Source organism: Paroedura picta, chromosome 8 (assembly GCF_049243985.1).
Source record: "Paroedura picta isolate Pp20150507F chromosome 8, Ppicta_v3.0, whole genome shotgun sequence".
Classification (NCBI taxonomy): Eukaryota; Metazoa; Chordata; class Lepidosauria; order Squamata; family Gekkonidae; genus Paroedura; species Paroedura picta.
The window spans coordinates 71520175-71543683 of record NC_135376.1 but is presented as its reverse complement, the minus strand read 5'-3'; the positions used below and the strand labels follow the sequence as shown (position 1 = coordinate 71543683).

Genomic DNA, 23509 nt, shown 5'->3' with positions numbered 1-23509 from the left:
GGCAGGTAGGCTGGTATAAGAGTGTAGAAACTAAGGTCTACAGTGTTGCATCCCACCACCACCCCAGCCCCCTTGGTAAGACAGCCACAATTCTGCCACTAAATTAGGTTTTTTTTAATTTCCCCTTTTTGACAGATGTCATTTTATCATGTGCTTCCAAAAATCACCGGCTTAAAAATCAGCAAATGGGAATCTCCAAAGAACCTCTTCCAAAGCTATCAAAGATGCAGAGAAAAGAAACATGAAAGAGAAAAAAGGTACAATATAAATAACCATTTTTTTTATTTCTCCCATATACAAGAATATAAATAATTAAAATCTCACAAATATATTAAGGTGATCATTTTCAGGTCAGTGGTTCTATTTTTGTTTTCCCATTTCAAGGCAAGAGGAACTCCATGGGAGTCTTTATTCGCACCCTCCTTCAACCCCCTTCCAGCAAGCAAAACCCCGCTGACAGCCCATCCATATGCAGACCATGTACAATCGCTTTATAAAAGCTTGGGAAGCCGAAAGGGAAACCGGGATCCACCCGGGTCTTCTTCCGATGGCTTGTGCCATGACTTTCTCTCTCTCTCTCTCTCTCTCTCTCTCTCTCTCTCTTTCGGACCCACACAATCATCGCCAGAGACATTCCACCCGGATAGATAAATAAATAAATAGATTCACAGGCATGTGCAAGTTAGTGCTCCTCGGCTTGCGCCGTCCCGACAGTCCCGTCGGCGTCTCAGTCTTTGGTCTTCTTGTCGGGCGCGGGGCTGTCCCCGGCCGGCCGGTAGAGGGTACCGAAGAGGCGGTCCCAGTGCGTAAAGTAAGGCGCGTAGTTGACCCTGAACTTGGCGTGGTGGAGGTCGTGGTGCACGGCTCCCCCGTAGAGGCCGAAGGGCACGAGGCGGTGGGTGGACCAGGGCAGGTCGTAGCCGGAGTGGTCCTCCACGGAGAGCCAGATGTTGGCCAGGAAGAAGGCCATCTCGGTGAGCGGGTGGCAGCGCAGCAGCGCGGGGATGAGCGCGGCGAAGACGGCCAGCCAGAGCAGCTCCCACACGCTGGAGTCCTGCGTGCTGAGCGCGAAGGTGGAGGCGTGCCGGTGGTGGGCCTTGTGGAAGGTGCGGTAGAGCCAGGGCACGCGGTGGTGCAGCCAGTGCCACACGAAGGCCAGCGCGTCGAAGAGCACCAGGCCGGCCCCCACGTCCAGCAGCAGGCGCGGCAGCTCGGGCGCCTCGGAAGGCAGGCTCGCCGCCCGCCAGCACCAGTGCGCCACGGTGGCGGGGAAGACGCAGACGAGGTGGTCGCGGAGGCTCCGCGCCGCGCAGGCCGCCATGGCCGCCGCCGAGGGACGCGCCTGCGGCTGGATCTTGTACTTCTGCAAGGCGGGCAGGCGGCCGTGCAGCGCGTCCAGCGCCACGAAGGGCGCGCAGAAAGCCATGTAGGCGCCGAAGCTGAAGAGCGCCGGGAAGAACGGCGAGGCCAGCAGGCACTCCCGCGCTCGCAGCCAGTCCCACGCAGCCTGCAGGAGCAGCGCGCTCGGACGCCCCGGCAGCCCGGCCTCGCTCAGCGCGCCGCCAAAGCTCGCCGCCGTCCGGTTCATGGTGCTGGGCGTGTGCGGCCGCGGCTGGCGGTGCTCCTTTAAACCGGCGGCGCCTTCCCGCCCTCCGTGACGACAAGGACCCTTCCTGCGAGTGAGCCGCACGGCTTTTTCCCCGCGTCACACAGTAGACACACAGGCACACACACACACACACCCCGCCTGCACGTGAGCCTCAGATTCCCCGAAAGAAGAGAAGCGCACAAACATCCCCCGCAGAGCGCCGGAATTCCCTGCGCCGATTCCCTCTCGGCCCGTTTCACACCCCTGGCACCTTCCCCACGAACCAGGCGGCCGAGCGGAAAGCAGAGTCTCTTGGCCGCAGAAATCACCCGCGGGGATCATCAGTTCAATACAATAAGGGACGAGGGAAGGGAGTGAGGGAAAGCCTCGCTGCCATCTCGGGCACGGAAAAGGAAACTCTCCTCTTGAGACGTCTCACAAGCTCACCGCGGCGACAAACATCCATCTGATTTCTAAATTTTAGGCAGGCCCTAGAGCGCCGGCTCTGCAGCCGAGCACCACAGAAAACCAACCATGGCTCTTTAAAAAAAAGAGACTTTGAAGAAGAGCTGGGTTTTTTTGTACCCTAGTTTTTTTTACTATCCAAAGGAGCCTCAAAGCAGCCTACAATCACATGTGAGGTAGGTGAGACAGAGAGCTCTGAGAGAACCTGGCCAAGGTCACCAGCTGGCTGCGCGTGGAAGAGTGGGGAATCAAATCCGGCTGTCCAGATTAGAGGCCACTGCTTTTAACCACTACGCCAAGCTGGCTGGTGGAGGGATATTGCTGATCCTAGAAGAACCAGTATGCTCGAACCTGGATGGCCCAGATTAGCTTGATCTGGTCAGATCTCAGAAACTAAGCAGGGTTGGCCGCAGCTAGGATTTGGATGGGAGACCTCGAGGGTTGCTATGCAGATGCAGGCAATGGCAGGTCACCTCTGAATGTCTGCTGCCTTGAAAAGCCCACGGTCTCATCATTGATTGGCTGCAGTGTGACAGCCCTTTCCTCCACCATCAGAATGACCTGGAGAAGATTTTTATGGGACAAAGGGATTTTTGGAAAGTGTTTTGCAGACAGGGAAGTGCCTCAGGCAAAGAGTTTCTACTCATCCACATATGAACCAGGGGTGGATTTAAGGCCAGTGTACCTAAACAATTACTGTACTGTGTTCTACATATATTGAGTGCTTAGGGCAAGATCCTAGCGATGGGCACCAACCGGCTCACAAAATAAAGTTTGTCACGGACTGGATTTACTGGGTCCAAGTTATGGCTCCTCAAAGAAGGTGCCCCATCCGTGACTGTTTACAGTGGGTGGGGAAAAAACAGCAAGAAAAGCAAGGGCAATAGAAGCCCAGCAGAACCAGTGTCACCATGGCATGGCAAACCCAACGGGTTGACTCTGTGAGGGCTTAAGGGGGTGGCAGGTTACAGTGGATGAGCAATAGGGATGTGAGTGTCCTACATAGTGCAGGGGGTTGGACTAGATGACCCAGGAGGTCCCTTCCAACTCTACTATTCTATGATTCTAGGTCTGAGGAAACCCAGCCAGGAAGGTTCCTTTGGGGGAAATGCCAGGCACAGGTTCAACAGTATATTGAACAAACCATCAGCAACTACACACACCAAACATTCAGGGACCCTTGCTCTGCTGCCGGCTTCTCTACAGTCTCTTCAAGTTATCTTTGATTTGTGTGTGTGTGTGGGGGGTTGTTTTTGCTGTTTGTTTTTCGGTGCTGTTTGTCCCTCTATTGGGCACAATGGAAGACCTTCTTTGAGGGGCTGTAACTCAGACTCTGTAAATTCAATTCTAACCACATTTGCAGGGCAGGTAGAAGAAAGTAATCCAGTGATCTGCTTCAAGTTTTATGTCTTTAGTTTGCTCAGAGTCCGCACTATACACACCTGAACCTCCTAAACCTGCACCTGCCATTTCCCAGAAAGCACTTTCCTGGGAGCACCTTGGGGGGGGGCATAATTTGGACCTCATAAATCCAGTCATTTCCAAACTTAGAGGGCAGATAGAGGAGAGTAAGCCAGCGATCTCCCACGAGTTTAGTATCTCTAGCACACCAGGGAAACATTCTACCACAGGAACTTCAAGAACTAAACCAGTTCAAGATGGTTCGTTGTTCGCAAATCACACATGAAGTGCAAAGCGCACTGCATTGCCCCAGTTTGTGCTCATCTCTTCCTGCAACAACCAGTGTCTTGGTTGCAGAAACTTAGAACATTTTAATCGGCATGTTATTTAACAGTAACATTTATGTATGTTTTCTTATACTGACTCTATTGATTTCTGGCTCATCATGTTGACATTGCCTGGTTGCTGTGGAAGGGAAGGGACAAATCTGGAGTGTGAAGAAGTACAAACACAACGTTTCATTTGGAATAAATGAGGCCACCACATTTATTAATACAATGACTGCAGGCAAACTGAGCGCAGGGGGCAGATCCCTTAGCTCGATCCCCTCCCTAGTGGTCATGCCAACCATGCATCTGGGAGGGGGAAAGAACCCCACCTTAGAGGAAGCCCACGAGCATCAGCTTCTATTGAGGTCCCTCCTAGTCTCCCGCCACCTCTCTGCATGCTGCAGCCGACACCCCTGCTCGGGCAGGTGCTGCTGCCATGGCATGCGGGCAGCCTCTTAGAGAGTCTCCCGAGACTTTGCAAAGCCCGCCCCTTGTGCGTGCCCCACCCCAGAGGATTACACCTCTGGGCCCTTTCCCTCCCAGTAATGCTTTTCCCACCTCCAGGTGAGTTGGGGGAGGGGGAATGTATTTCTATAAAACCCTGCCCTTGTAATACCTTCTCTGCAACTCTACAGAATTGGAAAGGGGCACACAAAATGCATCTGCATGTGCAAAGAGGCCAGAGTTAAGTAAACTATATCCAGATGCAGGGAAGCTAATGAAACATGTTGTTTGAATTCAGCGGATAAATACCATCTGGAGACTGTAATTTGCACCTTTTAGGAATGTGCCCCTTCAGATGTCTCAGAATTCTGACACTGGGAGTGCTGGAGTAAGCAACGTCTGGGGGACAAAAAGAAGCCAGAAACCGGTCCCTATTAGGTCTGTGGGTTCAGTGAACACAGACTCCAATTCTTCAGAGCAGCTCTTTTTATTTGGCAACTCCAGCAACAAACTCCAAATACTGAACAGAGAAAAACAGGCAAACTCATGCACTTTTATACCTTTCAGGCAGCCTGCTGCTGCCTCTGATTAGCCCTAAGCAGAGCAATCAGATTGGCTCTAAGAGGAGTGATCTGGTTGGACCTTAACTGGTTCCTTTGATTGGTTGGTTCCTTGGCTGGCAGAAGCCCTCATTTGCATCAGCAGACAAATGCTCACAAACATAATAGTCCCTCCTGTCCCTTTGCTATCAAGGATGTTAACTCCTGAATGAAGCTTTCGCCACAGTTTAATTTCACAGAAGCTGATCCTGACACCAGTGGCATGGGTCTGATTTGGATGGGGGCCATGATGCACAGGGGAAAGGGGGACTTAGAGAGTTAATAGAGCTATTTTCCCATCCACAAGCAGTGCCAGGCAGAAGCTGTTTGCCCTGCTAGAGGAAATTACCTGAATTCTAGTGCAGGGATGGCCAAACTGTGGCTCTCCAGATGTCTATGGACTACAATTCCCAGGGCCTCATGGGGATTGTAGTCCATGGACATCTGGAGAGCCACCCCTGCTAGCACATCGAAGTTTCCACTGTATGGCAAATAGGAGTTCCCGGGAGTTCTTTTATTTGGGGAAAACAGCCAGGAGTCGGGGGGAGACTTCGGCCATCTCTCCCTGGGTGTTGTGGTCCCAATCTGAATTGCACTTGAGTGAATCTGGGAATTAAGTTCCAACACAAAACCTCCCACAAAACCTTACATTTAGGCCCTTAATCCCCCTACCTGAGAACTTGTGTCAAGCAGCAGAGTCCAGCAACTGGAAGCCCAGTTTCCTATCTCCTTCTCCATCTCCAGTGAAAGAGAGGACTGCTATCTGAAATGAATGTGTGAATAATCCATATATAATTCACACATTGAGTCATTCTCATGCTACATTCAGTGCATCACATGCGTTCAGCTGCACTCAGAAATGGCCAGGGAACAGCGACTGAATACGGCAATGAGAACATCCAACACAACGTCTATGCTGTGCTTGCGCCAGTGGACCATGCACACAGATGTTTTGTGCTGATATGGTAGGTTTGCCATGTCTGAGGCATCTCTTGTTTTAAACAGATGAAGAATAAGGAACAGAAATGTGGTGCAACAGATCCTCCTGCACTTATGGAAAGAAACTGGATACTCTCTTGAGGACTATGTCTTGGATTCATTAAATTCGTCATCGGTCAAAACAATAAAATGCACTTCTGTTTTTGCACTACTTGAGTGCACTTGGGATCCTGCCCTGGATAGCCCAGGCAAGTCTATGATTCTGATCCCATTAGATCTTGGAAGTAAGCAAAGCCAGACCTAGCTAGTATTTGTATGAGAGACCTCCAAGGATTTGGATGGAATTTCTCCAAGGAGCACTGATGTTGATGATGTTAGCCATTCAGTCGTGTCCGACCCTTTGGGTCTTCCAATCTTGTACCGCTTCTTTTAGTTGCTTAATGCTCTGGCCGGTGTCCATTTTGCTTGTGTCTAACCGCCATGTTCTTTGTTGGCCCCATTTCCTTTTACCGCTGACCAGTCCTAGCATAATTGCTCTCTCTGTTGAATTGGATCACATGATATGACCGAAGTAAATGAGCCAGAGTTTCATGTTTTTGCCTCCCCGTGATACATCAGGCTTTATGCATTCTAGGAGTTCCTTGTTTGTGACTTGCTGTTCACAGAATCTGCAGATGCCTTCTCCAGCACTGAAGTTGAAATGAATCACTAGGGGTCATCATAACATGGAATCATAGATTGGAAGGGACCTCCAGGGTCATCTAGTCCAACCCCCTGCAGAATACAGGAAATTCACAACTATTACCTGCCCACCTACAGTGACCCCAATTCCAAGTCCAGATGATGCCCCCACCAAAAAAAAAAAAAAGTGGCAATCAGCATTTCCCTGGGCATGCAAGAAAAGGCCACAAGAGCCAAGCTCAGGCACAGTCCCTTCTGCCCAACCAGACACAACCTGCCTAAGTTCACAATGGAGACAGGCACAGAACAGGCAGTGGCAAACCGCCTCCAAACGCCCCTTGCCTGACTGCCAGGCAGTCCTGGGAACTCCTGGCTACCCTACCCATGCCACAGGTTAAATAAGGAGGGCATTTTGTGCATTAGACAGACCTGCAGGCTTTCTGCCAGAATGTTGGAGTTTTGTTTTTGTTTTTAATCCATTTAATTGTCTTCCCATTGCGAAACCGAGATCAGTTACCCTACTTTGGTTTCGCTGAATACCCAAGGACTTCTCCGATCCAGTTTCGTTTCCATATTCTCCACTCGCTGCTACCCTCAGATGAGGTTACTAGTTGCCCAAAGCAAAACCAAAGACAAAATCCAGACTTGCCTTTGCCTCGATCAGATGCATAGAAGTCAGCAAGGGGAGCTTTGTGTGGCAGCGCCTGTTGACCGATGAAAACAAAACCACTGGACCTCCAAGGGGCAAGTTCAAAGTATTGATCCCGACACAACCCCTGGCCTGGCTCTGTCTCCTCCTCCTCCTCCTCCTCCTCCTAGAGAGACAGCTTGTATCATGGCAGAAAAGAGACAGATGTTGTTTTTGTTGTTGTTTAATGCTATAGGATCCCTCATGAGGGAAGACTGACCGTGTGATGAGTTGCTTACAGCACCACAAAAGGAATGAGTAAAGGAGTCGGGGAACCTTCCAGACCCTCTGAAAGCAAATCTTCCCCTGAGCAAGGAAGCACTCAGCATGGCTCTAATAACCACCCGGTTGCCCAGTCGTAGGTGCAAATTCAAGCACCTAACATCCACCAAACCTGTTCTTCCTCACCTGCTTCTTGTGCAGACCCTAAAGCATGTGACCATTTCAGTTGGCACTCTGGTGGGGGGCCTCTCCCAGTTCGAGACCAGAGCTTCCCTCTTCACTGGGGAGCTCAGATCCCCACCAGCCAGCAATAGGCCAGTTTTTCCTTGGCAAAGGGAGCTTTTTTCAAAGAGTCATTGTCTGTGTGCACTTGGAATGTACAGCTGTTTGAAAGTGGGTAAGATGCAGTGCTTCTCGCACATGCACACTGAAGACAGATATGCACGATGAAGTGCTCTCCATGCCAGGATGTCTGTCACGTTACATATCCGTGACATTTTTTTACCTTCTCCTTCTCCAAGGTCAAAGGCAGGTTGTTCTCCTGTTTTCCCTGGTCTGAAGTATCACAACAAAACTTGAGTCCAATAGCACTTTCAAGACCAGCACAGCTTTATTCAAGGCATGAGTTCTGAGTGCATGCATTGTCTGAGGAAGAGTGCTTGCACCCGAAAGCTCACGCCTTGAATAAAGCTGTACTGGTTTTAAAGGTGCCACTGAACTCAGATTTTGTTGTCAATGGTCCGAAGTAAGCTTCATAGCTCAGAGAGAGGAGATTTGAACTAGGTCTCCTGGGATGGACCTCAGGGGGTATAATGCCATCAGGTCCACTCTCCAAAACTGCCGTTTTGGGATCTCCAAAACTGGGAGAACTTACAAGGAGGGAAGAAGCAGGAAGTAAAGGCAACATGCTGGAGAGAGAAGAGCTGTTTTTTATACCCCGCTTTTCATTACTCTTCATCTCCCCACACCTTACAGGCATACGTCAAAGCATAAAGGAAGGCTGAGTTACTGGCCCAGCTGTTTCGGAGGCCTTCCCCTGTGAGGTGGCATAAGAAGAGGAATTTTGGCAGTTCCTTACAAAGGCTTGTAAAGCTACAGGAAAATGATGCACTGCTGCCCTCTACTGAGCAGACTTAAAGCAGCCCAAGAGCATTTTATGACTATTGCACAGGACTGCGGATCCTGAATGCTGGATATTTACGGTTTTAAAATAAAACCGTTCCATCCAGTAACGTACTCTCCCTTTGCTCTTGTAGGTGAGTTTCTGCAGACTGCATAACATTTAGAACTTGGCAAGCAGCAATCCGTTTTTTAAAAGTTAAGGGGGTAAAAAGTAGAAAAAAATATTTATGATACTCACTAGGCAGAACTCGGAATAGGCACTCCAGAGTTCTTTGCAGATGGCAGCAAAAAGGGGCACTTCCACATGCACACTAAAAAGTGCTGTTTTAATGCCCTTTGCAACTGGATGTTCTGGTGTGGAAGGGAAGGTGAGTGTAAGCCACTTGGAGACCCCATCTGGTAGAGAAAAGCAGGTATAAAAGCCAACTCCTCCTCCTCCTCTTGAGTTTAAGATCAGGCTGTCTAAATCTGCAATAACATCATGAGATGCTGGCCTCTGTACTCAAAACATCCACCGACAGGAACCCCTGCAGACTCTGATCAATCCTACACAAGTTGCAGGAACAGCAATCCTGAGAAACAGGACTCAGAAGTCACAAACTCAGGATATATCTGGCTAAATCTCATCCCAGAGCTCTGTTTACCAAGTGCCACAGCTGCACCATCCTGTTTTAGACTGGATTCAAGAGCAGCTAGTTTTGGAAATGCACACAAAATGGAAGCACGCCACAGTGCTTCCTCATCCGTTGTATTAAAATGCCAAAGGAAATCCTGCGTATATCTAAAATATTTCCCACACTGCATTTTCAACACAATCTGGCAGGAAAAAAGCAAGACATGGGAATTGGTTGGCCCACTGCATGAAGCAGGATGCTGGAGTAGATGGACTGCTGGTCTGATCCAGCAAGGCTCTTCTTAGGACCTTACAACAGTTTCATGAGCCTCCCTGGTATTGTTATTGTTAGTTGCAAAGCTGTGTCCGACCCATCGCAACCCCATGGACAATGATCCTCCAGGCCTTCCTGTCCTCTACCATTCCCCGGAGTCCATTTAAGTTTGCACTGACTGCTTCAGTGACTCCATCCAGCCACCTCATTCTCTGTCGTCCCCTTCTTCTTTTGCCCTCAATCGCTCCCAGCATTAGGCTCTTCTCCAGGGAGTCCTTCCTTCTCATGAGGTGGCCAAAGTACCAGAGCCTCCCTGATATAGTTCCCTCAATTAGTGTGAGAGTTATTAATGGACTACCTCTCTCTGTCCCCTCATCTTTATGAAGCTAATTCGGTTATTGCCAAAATCATGTTCCATAGGGAAGGATACATTATCTTTTCACTCCATGGAAAGCAAAGAAATTCCATGATCAGGGAGGGAAATGAGGAATACCGTAATCAAATAAAGTCTGAGTCCAGAGGGACCTTTAAGACCGACCAAGTTTTATTCAAGGTATAAGCTTTTGTGTGCATGCACATTTCTTTGGATACACATCTGTACAGATACAGATAAGGTTAACCAGATGAAAGAGACGTTCTTTAAAGAAGGCATTTCTATTTTCATTATTAACACATGGTTTTACATTTAGAAGAGAGCAGATTATGCACCGTGCTTTTCTCCTGTTGCAGTTACAGATGTAATTGTTTGCTGTGGCTCCACAAAAGAGCCTGTGCCCTGCATAAGTGACATGGCAGCCTGGTGTATCTGTAGGCCATAGTCATTTCTGCTTGTTTATTTCCTTCGCCTTGGGAGCCAAGAAAGAGGGGAAACAGGGCAATAGGACTGTTAAAAGAACAGGATTTTATCTGCAGTATTCCTGAGGCAGAAATACATTTTGCAGCCAGTTTGGCATAGTGGTTAAGAGCAGTAGCGTCTAATCTGGAGAGCCGGGTTTGATTCCTCGCTCCTCCACATGCAGCTGGGTGACCTTGGGCTAGTCACAGCCCTGATAGTTCTGTTCTCACAGAACAGTCCTGTTAGAACTCTCTCAGTCCCACCTATGGGGGAGAGAAGGAAAGTGATTGCAAGCCAATTTGGGTACTGAAAAGGAGGGTATAAAAACCAGGGGCATTTCTGCACATCAATAAAAATAGTGTTACGCCAGCTGAATGGCAAAGTGCTAAATTGTATGCCTGCTGGTTGCTTTCTGGTAGCTACTGCTTTTTAGTTTGGTGCATCCACTTTATGCAGTTCCCGAACTCACGCTTTAAAATGGAGGATGTCACAAGCTGTCAGCTGGCCATATGCTGGATGTCAGTGATGTCATACAGAATGGCCAGAATATAACACCTACACTAGGTAAGCATTTCACTATATTTATCATGTGCAGAAAAGCCCCGACTCTTCTTCATAATACAGCACCATCTGCCATGCAAGGAAGCTGGAAAAGAATCAAGATGGTTATAATAACTCATGTTCCTAAGGGAAAATCCACTTAAATTGTTCAACAGGGATTCAGGGATAAGGCTTTTTGTATGAGCTTATGAACCAAAAAGCAATTTCTCCATAATAAGGTGTATTTAACACCATGAGTGCAAGAACCTTTAGGGGGGTGGGTTGGTTTTCACACAATAGAATGCCTAGCATTAACAGTAGCAGACTGTACACAAAACCCATCTCTGCTTGAATGGTTAAGGACTAATTAACAATGCTGACACAACTTGTGAGTGTAAGAGCACAGTATGCACAAATTAGGGTTGTCACATCCCAGCAATGTGCAAAAGATCTGCCAATCTGCCCCCCCCCCCCAAGCCTGCATCACTGGCGATATGGTGACATCATAATATCTCCTGCAATGCAGAAACACTGGAATTTGGGCAAAACTGTATAGCAAAAATGCCTTCTATCACAGAAGTGTTGTCTAAATACTAAACCATTTCTGCACAGCCTAAAAAAGGGAGCTCCTTCACCAGGCATTTGCTAGACTCTGACCGGCCGAGAAACATCTGCGGGTCCCCCCTCAGACACCGCCTCCATGACCTGAACAAGCCTGACCTCCTTGGAAATTGTAGTTGTTGTTATCACTGACCAAAGCCATTGGAGTTCTGTTGATTTAGATCCACTGTTTGATTGTTGCTGATGTGTTATTTTGTGACTGTGTTATATGTTCACACTGTTCCATATATCACCCCTGCAATGTTTTATGTGAACTGCCCTGAGCCATATGGGATAGCGATACAGAAATTTATCAATCTATCAATCTATCAATCTATCAGTCTATCAGTCTATCAGTCTATCAATCTATCAATCTATCAATCTATCAATCTATCAATCTATCAATCTATCAATAACAGATGCTGTCACTTCTGGTGTATACTAAAAATGGCCTAAGCTTAGCACAAATGCAGCTACTTTTTAATACTACATTATAGCAAAGAAGAAACTTGCCAACACAGCAGGTTACACTTATGGTTAAGTCCAGCACACTACAAACAACCTTATGTGATAAACAAGCATCTCTAAGACCAGAAGATGGCACCAACACCCGATTCCTGGACACAGAAGTCCAATCGGCAACTATTTCCGAAATATTTATTCAGCCTAATAGTTTAGCTCTCTCCCTTTACAACCGTGTCTTATTTGATAATATATAACCGGATAAATTTATATGCAGGTCAAGAAGCAACAGTGAGAACTGAACATGGAATCACTGACTGGTTCAAAATTGAGAAAGGAGTTCGGCAAGGCTGTATACTGTCGCCTTGCCTATTTAACTTGTATGCAGAGCACATCATGAGAAATGCGGGATTAGAGGAGTCACAAATTGGGATCAAGATTGCAGGGAGAAATATCAACAACCTCAGATATGCTGATGATACCACTCTAATGGCAGAAAGTGAAGAGGAACTAAAGAGCCTGTTGATGCGGGTGAAGGAGGAGAGTGCAAAAGTTGGCTTGAAACTCACTGAAGCAGTAGGTGCAAACTTAAATGGACTCCGGGGAATGGTCAGGAAGGCCTGGAGGATCATTGTCCATGGGGTCGCGATGGGTCGGACACGACTTCGCACATAACAACAACAACCAGATAAAGGGAATCATAATTATCCCTTTGAGTAATTGTGCCATAATTGAGTAATTGTGGCTGCGTGACCCGGATCTGTGATTTCTCACGGCACTCTGTTAGGAGGATGTCTCCCTGCTGGGGGCAGCACAGGAAGATGTTTAAAAACAGTATAAATATTTTCGGGTCAGCATTTCCTTCAGGCTTTTGTTGAAACCTGTGTTTAGTCTTTTCTTCAAGTGGGTGCAAAGTAAGAAACACAATCCCTCGTTCTCAGCTACATCCGGAACTATTTACTCACCAGGCCTCAAGCAAACCTCTTGTCCAAAATACATACTCTGAGCAGCAGTCCAGGAAGTTTTCCAAGTTTGGCCTGAAAACATTAGTGTGGCGACTGGTGCCAGCACAAAAAACATTTTGATCTTCATAGCTACCTGTGGCATGGCTGGAAATGCAATGAAACCTATGAGGAAGGGCGGGGGGAGAGCAGAGAAAATAGTTATAAAATAAGCAACACAGTCTTCAGCAAGGTGGATATGTTCTCCTTTCCTTCATAGAAAAACAAAAATAGGAAGAGCCTTTTGCTCCATGCACGGGGCCCCAGACAAAGCTGCAGGTGCTCAGCTTGTCCCAACGATATTTGACCTAGTATACCCACCCCCCCACACACACACACAAATACCTCAACTTCACAGGCAAGTGAAGCTGCAGGCCATGCAGGGGCTTCTGGGATTCCGCAGGGCCTGCAAAACAGAGCTCTTCCACCAGGTCTATGGTTGTGGCTAGGGTTGGCAAGGCAGATTGATGCCCCCCTCCCTTGGGTATGAGCAGTGTATCGATTCTGACCTTCTTGCTTGCCACTCCGGTTAGTGGGGGTGGGTGGGGATATTCCGCCATGTTGGGCGCTTTATTTCTTTTAGTGGAGGTTTTAATGGGATTTTATGAGACTTGTAAACATCCACAAGCTATCTTCGGAAGTGGTGGGAAAGAAATTGAATATATATATACTAGTAATCAAGCCCGCTGTAATCAAAATACAGCGGGCTCTAGGCAAGGGATCCTCCGGCAGTCACGCGCAGCTCGCAGTTTCTCCCTTTTTGCCAGGGAGGGAATTGGCCCCGCCGATGGTCTGTCCAGAGGAAGGGGCCAATCGGCACCCTTCCTCATCCCGGACAGAGCCTGCCCTAATTCCTCCCCCTAAGCCCTTACGGCTTTATTTAGTCCGCGGCGCCGCGGGCTGTGTTAAGATATATATATATAGAAAGATATATATATATATATATATATATATATATATATATATATATAGAGAGAGAGAGAGAGAGAGAGAGAGAGAGAGAGAGTTGTATGTGTTTCAGTGCTCCCGCTAAAAAGATTGCTTACCATCACAGCATAGCTACCAATATATAGCCGCAAAACTTTGCAAGTAGATTATTGCCAGATAATGAAAATAACACACTGCTACAGCATACCCACTATTATATACCCACTATTAAATTCATGGGTTCAGTAAGACACCAACACTCAGCTCCACAACCAACAGGTTTACCGGAACCAGAAAACACCAAATAACTGGACAACCGATGAGAAAAACAGTGGAACTTACATACACGTTTGGAACGCCCACCAAGACACGCAACGGTTCCTAACAGAGGCTCGTGATTGGATCTTGTCTGGCTCTTGATTGGTCCATACGTTTCTTCTGTTATTGCCTGAGAGCTCAGGACTGGTGAATCCCAAGCAAGGGCTCAAGATTCTAGCCTCAGGTTTCACGCTCCAAATCTTGTAGGGTCTTGTGAAGTCTGCATACGCAACACCCAGAAATAGAATCTCGATGAGGGTGGGCAGCAATTGAAGTACAAGACTGACAGATGCTCAAGCAGAATCTTTCTTCCACCACACACGTTCCCTGAGCTGCTTTTCCTGTTCTTTTTCAGCTGTGATCCTGATGGCAAAAGGGAAAACGAAACTAGTTTTAAAAGGCAGTTTTCCAGGGGAAAGCACAGGGAGAACATTAGGAGAGAGCAGAGGCAGACATCACCCCCACTCAGCTGGTAAGTCAGCTGCCTGTATTGTCTGACTTCTGGGGCTGGTGCCACAGCTCTTAGCTGTCAAGAGGAGTTCATTAGTGGTCTGAATCTGTAAAAGGCACGGGGTGTCTGAGGGCCTTGCTCCTGGCTTTGAAACCAGTGCTTTGAACAGAGTTTCTGAGCATGGGAGGTCAAGAGGGAGCAGGACAGAGCCCCTCTAAGCAGAGTTTTCTGAGAAAGACAATAACATTGGCTCCATACTACAACTGCACTATAGTTCCTTGGACCAGGATAGGAAGGTATACTATCAGAATGGCTTTCCTAACACGTGTATTCAAACCAGGCAGAAGTTTATCTGTATGAGGCATCTGAAATTATATCTTTGCCTTGTGTCACAGATGATGCTTAAATAAGGTGACCAGAATTCTGGGACCATAAGGCGGGACGCGCTGCCTGCCCTGAGCACACAGGCATGGCCACACAGCACGCTGCTACCACAACGCCTTTTCCCGGGGGCCTCAGCCGACTGCGGGCCTCCCTCGCCACACCCGGAAGGAAGGGCGGAAGGAAGGGCAGCTGCAGGGAAACAAATGGGTGTGGGCCCAGAGGACACCGTGGGATATTCTGGCCATTGTCTGGGACACAGACCATTTAGGGGGAACCCGGGGCTGTTCTGCCATTTGTGGGACAGATGATCACTATATGGTTATAACCATTTTAACTGGGTCCAAGTTTTAGAAATTAATGTCTTAACATTGCAACGTCTGGAGCCATTGTGTAATCATTATGCTTGGCCACTGAAGAAGTCAGGGTCGCATTAGGCCTGCATTTGACATGCTTGTATGATTTTATTCTGCCTTAAGGCTATTATATAGGGCCTACAAGTGTTTTTAATCCAATTGTAATAAATAACTGTATTTTCCTAGCATGTTTGTTAGATATTTGGACACAGCATTCCTGGGCATGTAGATCTGGAATTCTTTGACTAAAGAGAAACTCCATTTTCAGAAGCAGTGAACCTCCAAACACCAGTGCCAGGAAGAAACCTCATGGGAAAGGCTGACCAGATGAACATGATGCTTGACTCGATTCCCCACTGGTCTGAACCAGCAGGGCTCTTCCAACATCCTGAAGACATACCACATGGCATTGACTTAAACTCAGTGCAAGGTCTCAACATCTAATGATTTCACTGAGGCCACTGTTCATCCCTTGACACCACAATTATTCCCTACTGACAACCAGGCAATGGAAAGAGCTTGACTGGAGGACATAACCAAGTATCACTAGCATAGAGTTATAGTTAACCAGGGCTAAAACCCGTTGTATCCAGGAATACAACGAGTGCTAGAACCTGGGGGTGGGAAGTGGAAGGAGAGGGTCGGCTTGCATGTGAGTGCATGGGGATTAAGGGGTGTTCTTTGTGGGGGGTTGTGGTGGTGTGTATGCAAATGAGGGTGTGGAGGGGTAGACAGGGGTGTGAAGAAAATGTGGTGGGGAAGGCTTGTTGGCATTGTCATGAACCTCTGGTTCCTGCCCCGACTTTTAGTTTTACAATCTGGTGGTTTCTCTCTTGTTCCCAACAACTCCCGCCAGGCTCTGGCACCTTGGCAGAGCTCAGGAGCACCACCCCTCCCCATCGGCCTCCACCTGCATATCAAAGGTTCTTCCTGCTTCCACGGCTCCTTGCTGTCTCTCCTCTAGGCCAAGCAACAGATGTTTGAACTGGGTTAACACCTACCCATATCAAAGAACCCACTGATCCTATATTCCTGTGTGAATGCCCCTTCTCACCTAAGACCAGTTCCCTTGCCTAGTTCCCACGGGCCAGGTATATATGCTTTGCCATCCCCTGTGACTGTGTCTCTGTCAAAGTTCCCTGTCTGCAAGCATATGCACATTATGGACATTGAGTGCTAACTTCACAGTAATTACTTTTACTTAAAGCTTACCAAGAAGCCCGAGAGTGATGTCTATACCATGAGTTGGCTGGGTCTTAATCACTTGGTTCCAGACAGGCGTTGGGTGATTACTCACCTTTGGCCACTTTGGCATAGTTGTTTTCTCCGTAGTTCACAGGAGGATCTCATGGTAGATGATGTTTCTTGTAACAATGAGGTCTGAATATGGAAGCAGCATGCCTTGTTCTGGACCAGGTGCTACATGGACTCTGAGGTCTTGGAAGTATCTGACAATCACCCAGGACTGTACTGAGGAGGGCTAGGTAAGCAGCAGGCTGACATCCCCAATTACAGTACCAGAGAGTTCACCCTTCAAAACATCCATTTTCTCTAGGGAAATTTATCTATTTGGTCTGGAGATGTAATTCTAGGGGATCCCCAGGTCCTACCTGGAGACTGGCATCTCCAATCACAGTACAAAAGAGTTCACCCTTCAAAACATCCATTTTCTCTAGGGAAATTGATCTATTTGGTCTGGAGATGTAATTCTAGGGGATCCCCAGGTCCTACCTGGAGACTGGCATCTCCAATCACAGTACCAAAGAGTTCACCCTTCAAAACATCCATTTTCTCTAGGGGAACTGATCTCTTTAGTCTAGACCTGGGGGTCTCCCGTCTCCCTGGCATTCCTCCCAGCGCTCCCCTCTGCTTGCTATTTAGGCTGGGGTTATCAGGCTTTCCTTGGCCTGCAGGCATGCCTCAGAGTTGATAGGAGGCAGTGTGGAGGTACATGCTGGCAGCCTCCATGTCAGGCAGGCAGGAGGGTCAGCCTAGTGGCTGCTGTGCCCCAGGGCCCGTAAAAGGGTGGCTGGGGCAGATGCTCCCCCTCAGGAAAGATACAGGCTGGCTTCCCTAAGCTCTGTAAACAGGCACCATTGCCTCAAGAGGGCAAAGCCGAAGAGCCCACATACATCCCTGGCAGCTCACTCACCTCAGGAGAGGTGTTTGAGGGGCTAGAAACTGCGAAGAAGTGGCAGAATTGTGGGAAGACGGTTAGGGGCAGGAATTCTAATCTGATTGGGCAGCCAGTGGGTGGACAGCCAATCAGAGGCAATGATGGACTTGATTTGCCCATAACCCTTATCACCAACTCCTCCCAGGACCTCTTACCCCTTTTATTTAGATGCTTATAGTTACAGAGAAGATGTTCCTAAATGTCCAGAATCCTTCTTGCTCCACTGTGTAGTTTTTGTGGGGTTCAGATCAAGCTGGTGATGAGGGAGACACTGGGGCTGTGACTCTCACTGCAAGTAGCTTTGATCGGAGTTCTTTTATTGGCTTAAACAAACTTTTTAACTAATTGCCACAGACAGCTTCTAAATCAAAGAGGTCTCTGCAAATCTCAATAAACTGCAATAAATCACTTAAGGACACTAACAAACTGCAGCAACTTTTTTATAAACAACTGATTGATTCCAGACTCCCACATCTTCTTATGCAAGAACAGATAAGACTGGACGGAATTTAGCCACATTCTTTGGCAGCTTGAGACACAACAGCTGTGGTTTCGAATGTGCAAGAAGAGAGGCAGTGAGGCAAACCAAAGAACACCGGGGGTGAATCGGCTTAACGTGGGTCTGCATAATGTCAAGGGAAATCCACTGTCAATCACTGTGTCATTCTTCTTCACCTCGTCAATAAATATAGAGGGAAAGATGGCCCAAAACTATTAAAACAGCTTTTTTAGACTTTTAAGGTGTGTTTGACTCTGTCCCCAAGATCTTCTCTGGGATAAGCTGCTGAAGATGGAAATAGATAAAAGTCTCCTTCATCTTATAAGAAAGCTCTATTATTCTACTGGTTGTCAAGTCAAATTTCCTTGGGAATTTAACTTCAAAAATCCGAATTAATAGAGGTGTAAGAAAAAAGGGTTTATATTGGCTCCCTTCTTATTCAATCTTTTTTTGAATGACCTTGCCCCATCCCAATGTCCCAGAGCCTAAACTTCATTCCCTCCTACACCCCACTGCTTTTATACGCAGATGACACTGTAGCACTGTCCCATTCACAAACGGGCCTAAAATTCTTACTCTTTCAATTCCTGTACTTCTGTAAAGTAAATGTACTTGCACTGAACTTCAAGAAGTCAAGAATTGTGGGTTTGGGGAAAAAAGACATGGAAGCTTCTTATATGGAATGTAAGAGGTAACACTGAACAAGTAAAAAACGTCAAATGCTTGGAAATATATTTCCACCATAATGCTAACTGGATGGCACATAGGGAATATTCAATCAGTTCTGCAAAAATTAGCTCCCTGGCAATTACAGGAGTTTTGTTACATCAGAGATACTCAATATGTGCCAGCAGCCATTTATGTTTTCAACTTGAAACTAAGTGTCCAACTACTCTATGGTGTTCCAGTTTGGATGAATGCTTTTAACATAGCTGTGGAAAAATTCTAATCTGTCGTCCTTCAAGAAATTCTTGGAATTCCAAACTATGTCTCTTATGCAGTCCTGTGTTTAGAATCCAGCCAAAGACTACTGGGAACCAGAGCATGGTTAGTAACAATCAAGTTCTGGCATCATATGCATTTAAAATCTGACCCTAATTGTCTCCTTTTCCTTATGTTAATGAATACCAATCACCTACATGGCTAAGTCATATTGAGGGGGAAATCAAATCTATAGGAGTCTCCTTAGACTCCTTGAATTTGTTACCTGAAAAGTCTGCATTTGATTTACTAAAACTCATACTGCTAGCCATAGAACTACAAGAACTTGGCAGTAAAGCTAGAAATAGCTGTTCCCCAATGTGCTTGGGGATCACACCCTCAGTCCCATGGTACATATTCTTATAATTTGATCATCCTGCAACAACATAGAGTTTATATGCTAGCTAGAACTAGTGATCTAAATTCCACTATGTTTTATGGGAGATTTCAACAAATCCCTTCTTTGGCTAGGCTTTGCTCTTGTGGCCCATTCTGTTACTAATGCATTATCCATCAGCACTTCTAATGTATTTCTTAGATTTATATACTGTCCTTTCTGATAACAGGCTGTGTTATGTTAGAGCGGGTGACCATTCCCGAACAGCTACAGATCTGGCATGCACAACATTCAGAAGGAGCTTTCACAAGCAGTGGCTTTTGGCTTGCAATAAATTACTTCTGATTACAGAAAACGAAGTAAAGGAATGTTGAAATTTCAAACTGCACTTGGAATTACACAACTGTCAATTGATTGACAAATCGAATCACCAGCATCAGAAGCATTCTTTCACTCATTTGCATCTCTTTAACTGCATGCGTGAACTCCAAAGCCTTCCTTAATAGTTTCCCTCTGCGATAAACGTCTTGGAACATGCCTAAAAGAGACAAGCATTTTACAGGCAACTGTGAGATCTGGAAGCAAAGACTACTTACTCCAAAGGCTTGCCTTCTGTGACTGGGAGACACAATACCTACATAGCAGAATGTTTGCAAATGCAGGCCATTGTTTTATTCATTTTTGTATACTTTTATCCTACTGCTCTACACTCAACATGGACTCAATAGTGGTTATGAATCCATAAATATAAACAGGACTTACAATATTCATGGCTGCTTTTGGATCAACCAAGATTTCTTTATCTAAATACTTCTGAGCTTCTAAGGCAGCCTAACTCAACTTTTTTTTACTATTGAGAAAAGCCCTGAAACATTCTTTGGGCTTTGAGAAACCCCAGTGATCATGCAGAAAATGGTCGGGAAGCATAGCTGTGTACATGCCCACCTGGGGCCCCTCCCCTTCCCATCCCCTGCAGGCCCATCATTGGCCATCTTGGGAGGGGAGGCAGGTTAACATGACCATATATGTTCATATCATGTGATAAATGTTTAACAAATTTTAAAAAATATATAACAAATTAATTAACTTCTACCCATTCAGGAAATCCTTCCAGAGCCATCAAGAACCCCCCGACTTTCACGAAATCCTGGTTGAGAAAGCTTGTTCTAAGGCCTTAGGTTAAGCTTCACGCAATTAAGAGAAGCCACATTTTTGCTCTGCATAAAAAAACAAAATTCACCTCTCAGCACAGAAATCCCAAATTACTTCCTCAGGAGGGAAAAACACAGATTAATAAATTACAGCACAATCAACATTGAAGTACTGAGAATGTGTACTTAAACCCAAAATTTGTTCCATATAAACAGTGGCCAATAAGGATCTTACAACTGTCTTGTGTGCTCTGCTTAACTGCTTTCCTCTAGGTTACCAGAGTTCAGGCTGGCCCTGTTTGACAAACATAGTTGTGATGTTGGATGAGAGGCAAAGGAGCAAACATCTAAAACATATGGGGATTTACATCTAAACATCTAAAACATATGGAGATGCAAAATATGCCTCACCATCTACAAGTTCAGAGGTCAGACTCGAAATGGACCTCGAAATGGCGTGTTAACCAGCATTTAAGAGTTCTCCTTAGGAAGAACTTTTCTTTGAATGAACTAAAAACAGTAAAGTCACTTAACATTCAGAATCAGGTGCAAAGAGTTTTGCTTACCTTTGGAAGCCCAACGATCCCAGCAATATTACTGCAACAGAGACCATTCCTCTACTCTAAAGGGATTTTTCCAACCAGGGTATTTAACAATTTAATTTTATCTTCCTTAATTCCAAAGCTGCAAAACTCCAACACCTTTAACTCCAACTCTAACTTCCCAATGATTATTGCTCAAGAAAATGTTTTGCAGACTAAGTATCAGAAGGACTTAATTTCATGGACAGACCTGCCCAAACAATCAAGACCGGACCCAGGGACTTTTGAGCCAATAAACTGTATAGAAGAAAATCTACTCATTTCTTTTTCAACTCTCTCCACCATGGAACAAACTGAGATTACATCAAAATCAGAGCACCTAAATCACTCAGTTCAAGAAATGATTTGCCAGATCCAAATTCATCTCTACTTTTGACCTCTAACCAGCAAATGTCCAGTGTGCTATAAACTCTTGTTGCTCCTCCCCCCTCATCCTCCACCCGGCTTTTGCTATTACTTTATAAACTTCACAAAAATAGTCTTCGTGTCAGATTCAGCCCAGAGGGTCATTTAAGCACCTCGATCCCTACACAGAAAGGTGTAAGACAGGGCTGTATTCTGGCTCCTTTTTTATTTAATATCTATATTGATGCATTAATCAAACATCTAAAGGACTCAGACATTCATGCCCCTAAACTTGCAGACAAAAGGTTACCCATACTTACTATGCTGATGATGCAGTAATTCTCTTCCAGACCAGAATAGGCCTGCAAAGGGCTTTGGAAGTTTTGGCTTTGCAGTGCCAGGAGGAACACCTAGTTATCAATTATTCCAAAACAAAGATTATTTGCTTTAACAATAGGGCAAAATTTTTTACTTGGCATATTGACCAACATCATATTGAGCAAGTTAAATGCTTCAAATATCTTGGTGTGATCTTCCAGTATAAATAAATAAATAAATAAATAAATAAATAAATAAATAAATAAATAAATAAATAAAATAACAGAAAGCAAATGGCTCATATTCACTCAGTAGCTGACGCTGCTCAGAAGAGTGCAGCAGCTATCTTAAGATTCTATCAAACTAAGGATGGTGGCTTCATTCGTGCTGGAAACCAAATCACTGGCTCAACTTACACATGGTGCCCAATTAGGCCTTTACTCCAATTTTGCTCCCTTAAAAAAATTCAAGCAGGTTTTCTAAGAGCCCTCTTTAATGTTCCAAGGTGTACAGCTAATGTAGTTCTCTGGCAGGAGGCAGGGTTGATAAAAGTAGAGACCAGGGCATGGATAACAATAATTAACTATTGGCTAAAAATTAATCTTCAACTGTAGGCCTTATTCCTTCTTTCTTGTCAGTTAACCCACAACCCACCTGGTGTACAGAAATAATTAAGAAACTTCTTAAAATTGGTTTAGCTCCTGATCATCTATTAGAAACGGTCACAGGCAAGCAAAACATCTGGTCTATCAACAACTTATGGATATTGAGCTGCAAAATGAGATGGCCCTACTCCCAAGCCCATATGGGTTACTAAAGTCCTGGGAGGGATTTTCTACTGCACCATATCTAACATATATCACGTTTACTAAATTTTATTTATTTATTATTTATTTATTTAGATTTATATACCGCCCTCCCCGAAGGCTCAGGGCGGTTTACATTAAAACTAATCAACGATACATGAAACAGTCTTCGTTAAAACATACAGTAAATAATAACAGTGGTTGTAACCATATAACAGAATAATGTAACAGGGCTTTTGATGGGCTTTTTCGAGGGCCCAGTTAATGCATTTCCATCAGGACTGCTAAGTGGAAGACTGCAGCGTGTGCCTATAGAGGACCGATTATGCCCTTGCAATTCAGGTGTAAGTGAATCGATTGCCCACACTGTGACTTTTATAAGGTTGCCAGAAGCCGTTTAATCTTGCCCTTGCTATCAAGGTTCCATGGACTTACAGATGATCATCTAATTAACATCTTGATTGCAGATAAAGATAATTCTGTTTCTTACATGGTGACAAAGTTTTGCTACACTGCCAGCAGAGTGCGGAAATCTTTGGTTACTGTTGATGCTGAGTGATCTGACTGTCAAAATGCTGTATTAATGTTTTGTGCCTTTGTTAACTCCCTGATGCCGAGTCTCCTGTTAAAACGCTGTAATAATGTATGTGGTCTGTAGATACTTTGATGCTGGTCAATGACCATAATAAATAATCAATCACAGATTAATAAATTACAGCACAATCAACACTGAAGTACTGAGAATGTGTACTTAAACTCAAAATTTGTTCCATATAAACAAATATATAATAAAGGTCTTACAACTGTCTTGTGTGCTCTGCTGAACTGCTTTCCTCTAAGTTACCAGAGTTCAGGCTGTTTGACAAACATTGTTGTGATGTTGGATGAGAGGCAAAGGAGCAAACATCTAAAACATATGGAGATTTACATCTAAACATCTAAAACATCTAAAACAAAGCCAAGGGCTTTTCCGCATTGATTTTTATTGTCAGCTCTGGACCCACACAGCTTGTTCCCAAAGCCCAAGTCTATTTGAGGACCCAGACCATTTCCACATT

General features: G+C 45.7%; 1 protein-coding gene and 1 long non-coding RNA gene across 9 annotated transcripts; both read right to left on the bottom strand.

Annotated features, from left to right (window-relative positions):
- Nucleotides 1-279: 279 nt before the first annotated feature.
- On the bottom strand, nt 280-3221 carry CH25H (cholesterol 25-hydroxylase). Its single transcript, XM_077347868.1, has one exon. The coding sequence runs from the start codon at nt 1586-1588 to the stop codon at nt 728-730; it is 861 nt and encodes a 286-aa protein (XP_077203983.1). The 5' UTR covers nt 1589-3221; the 3' UTR covers nt 280-727.
- A 160-nt stretch (nt 3222-3381) lies between these two features.
- LOC143843758 (uncharacterized) lies at nt 3382-22155 on the bottom strand. 8 transcript variants are annotated; one of them, XR_013233677.1, is made up of 7 exons: nt 22062-22155; nt 21648-21737; nt 16534-19767; nt 14073-14411; nt 8717-12929; nt 7096-7273; nt 3383-6539 (listed from the first exon to the last, which is right to left on the bottom strand). It is a non-coding gene; the product is annotated as an uncharacterized LOC143843758 (long non-coding RNA). The 8 variants fall into 8 exon arrangements; XR_013233675.1 differs by lacking the exons at nt 21648-21737; nt 22062-22155 and adding an exon at nt 20947-21641 and having other exon boundaries at nt 3382-6539; nt 16534-20446; XR_013233674.1 differs by having other exon boundaries at nt 21648-22154.
- Nucleotides 22156-23509: the final 1354 nt, after the last annotated feature.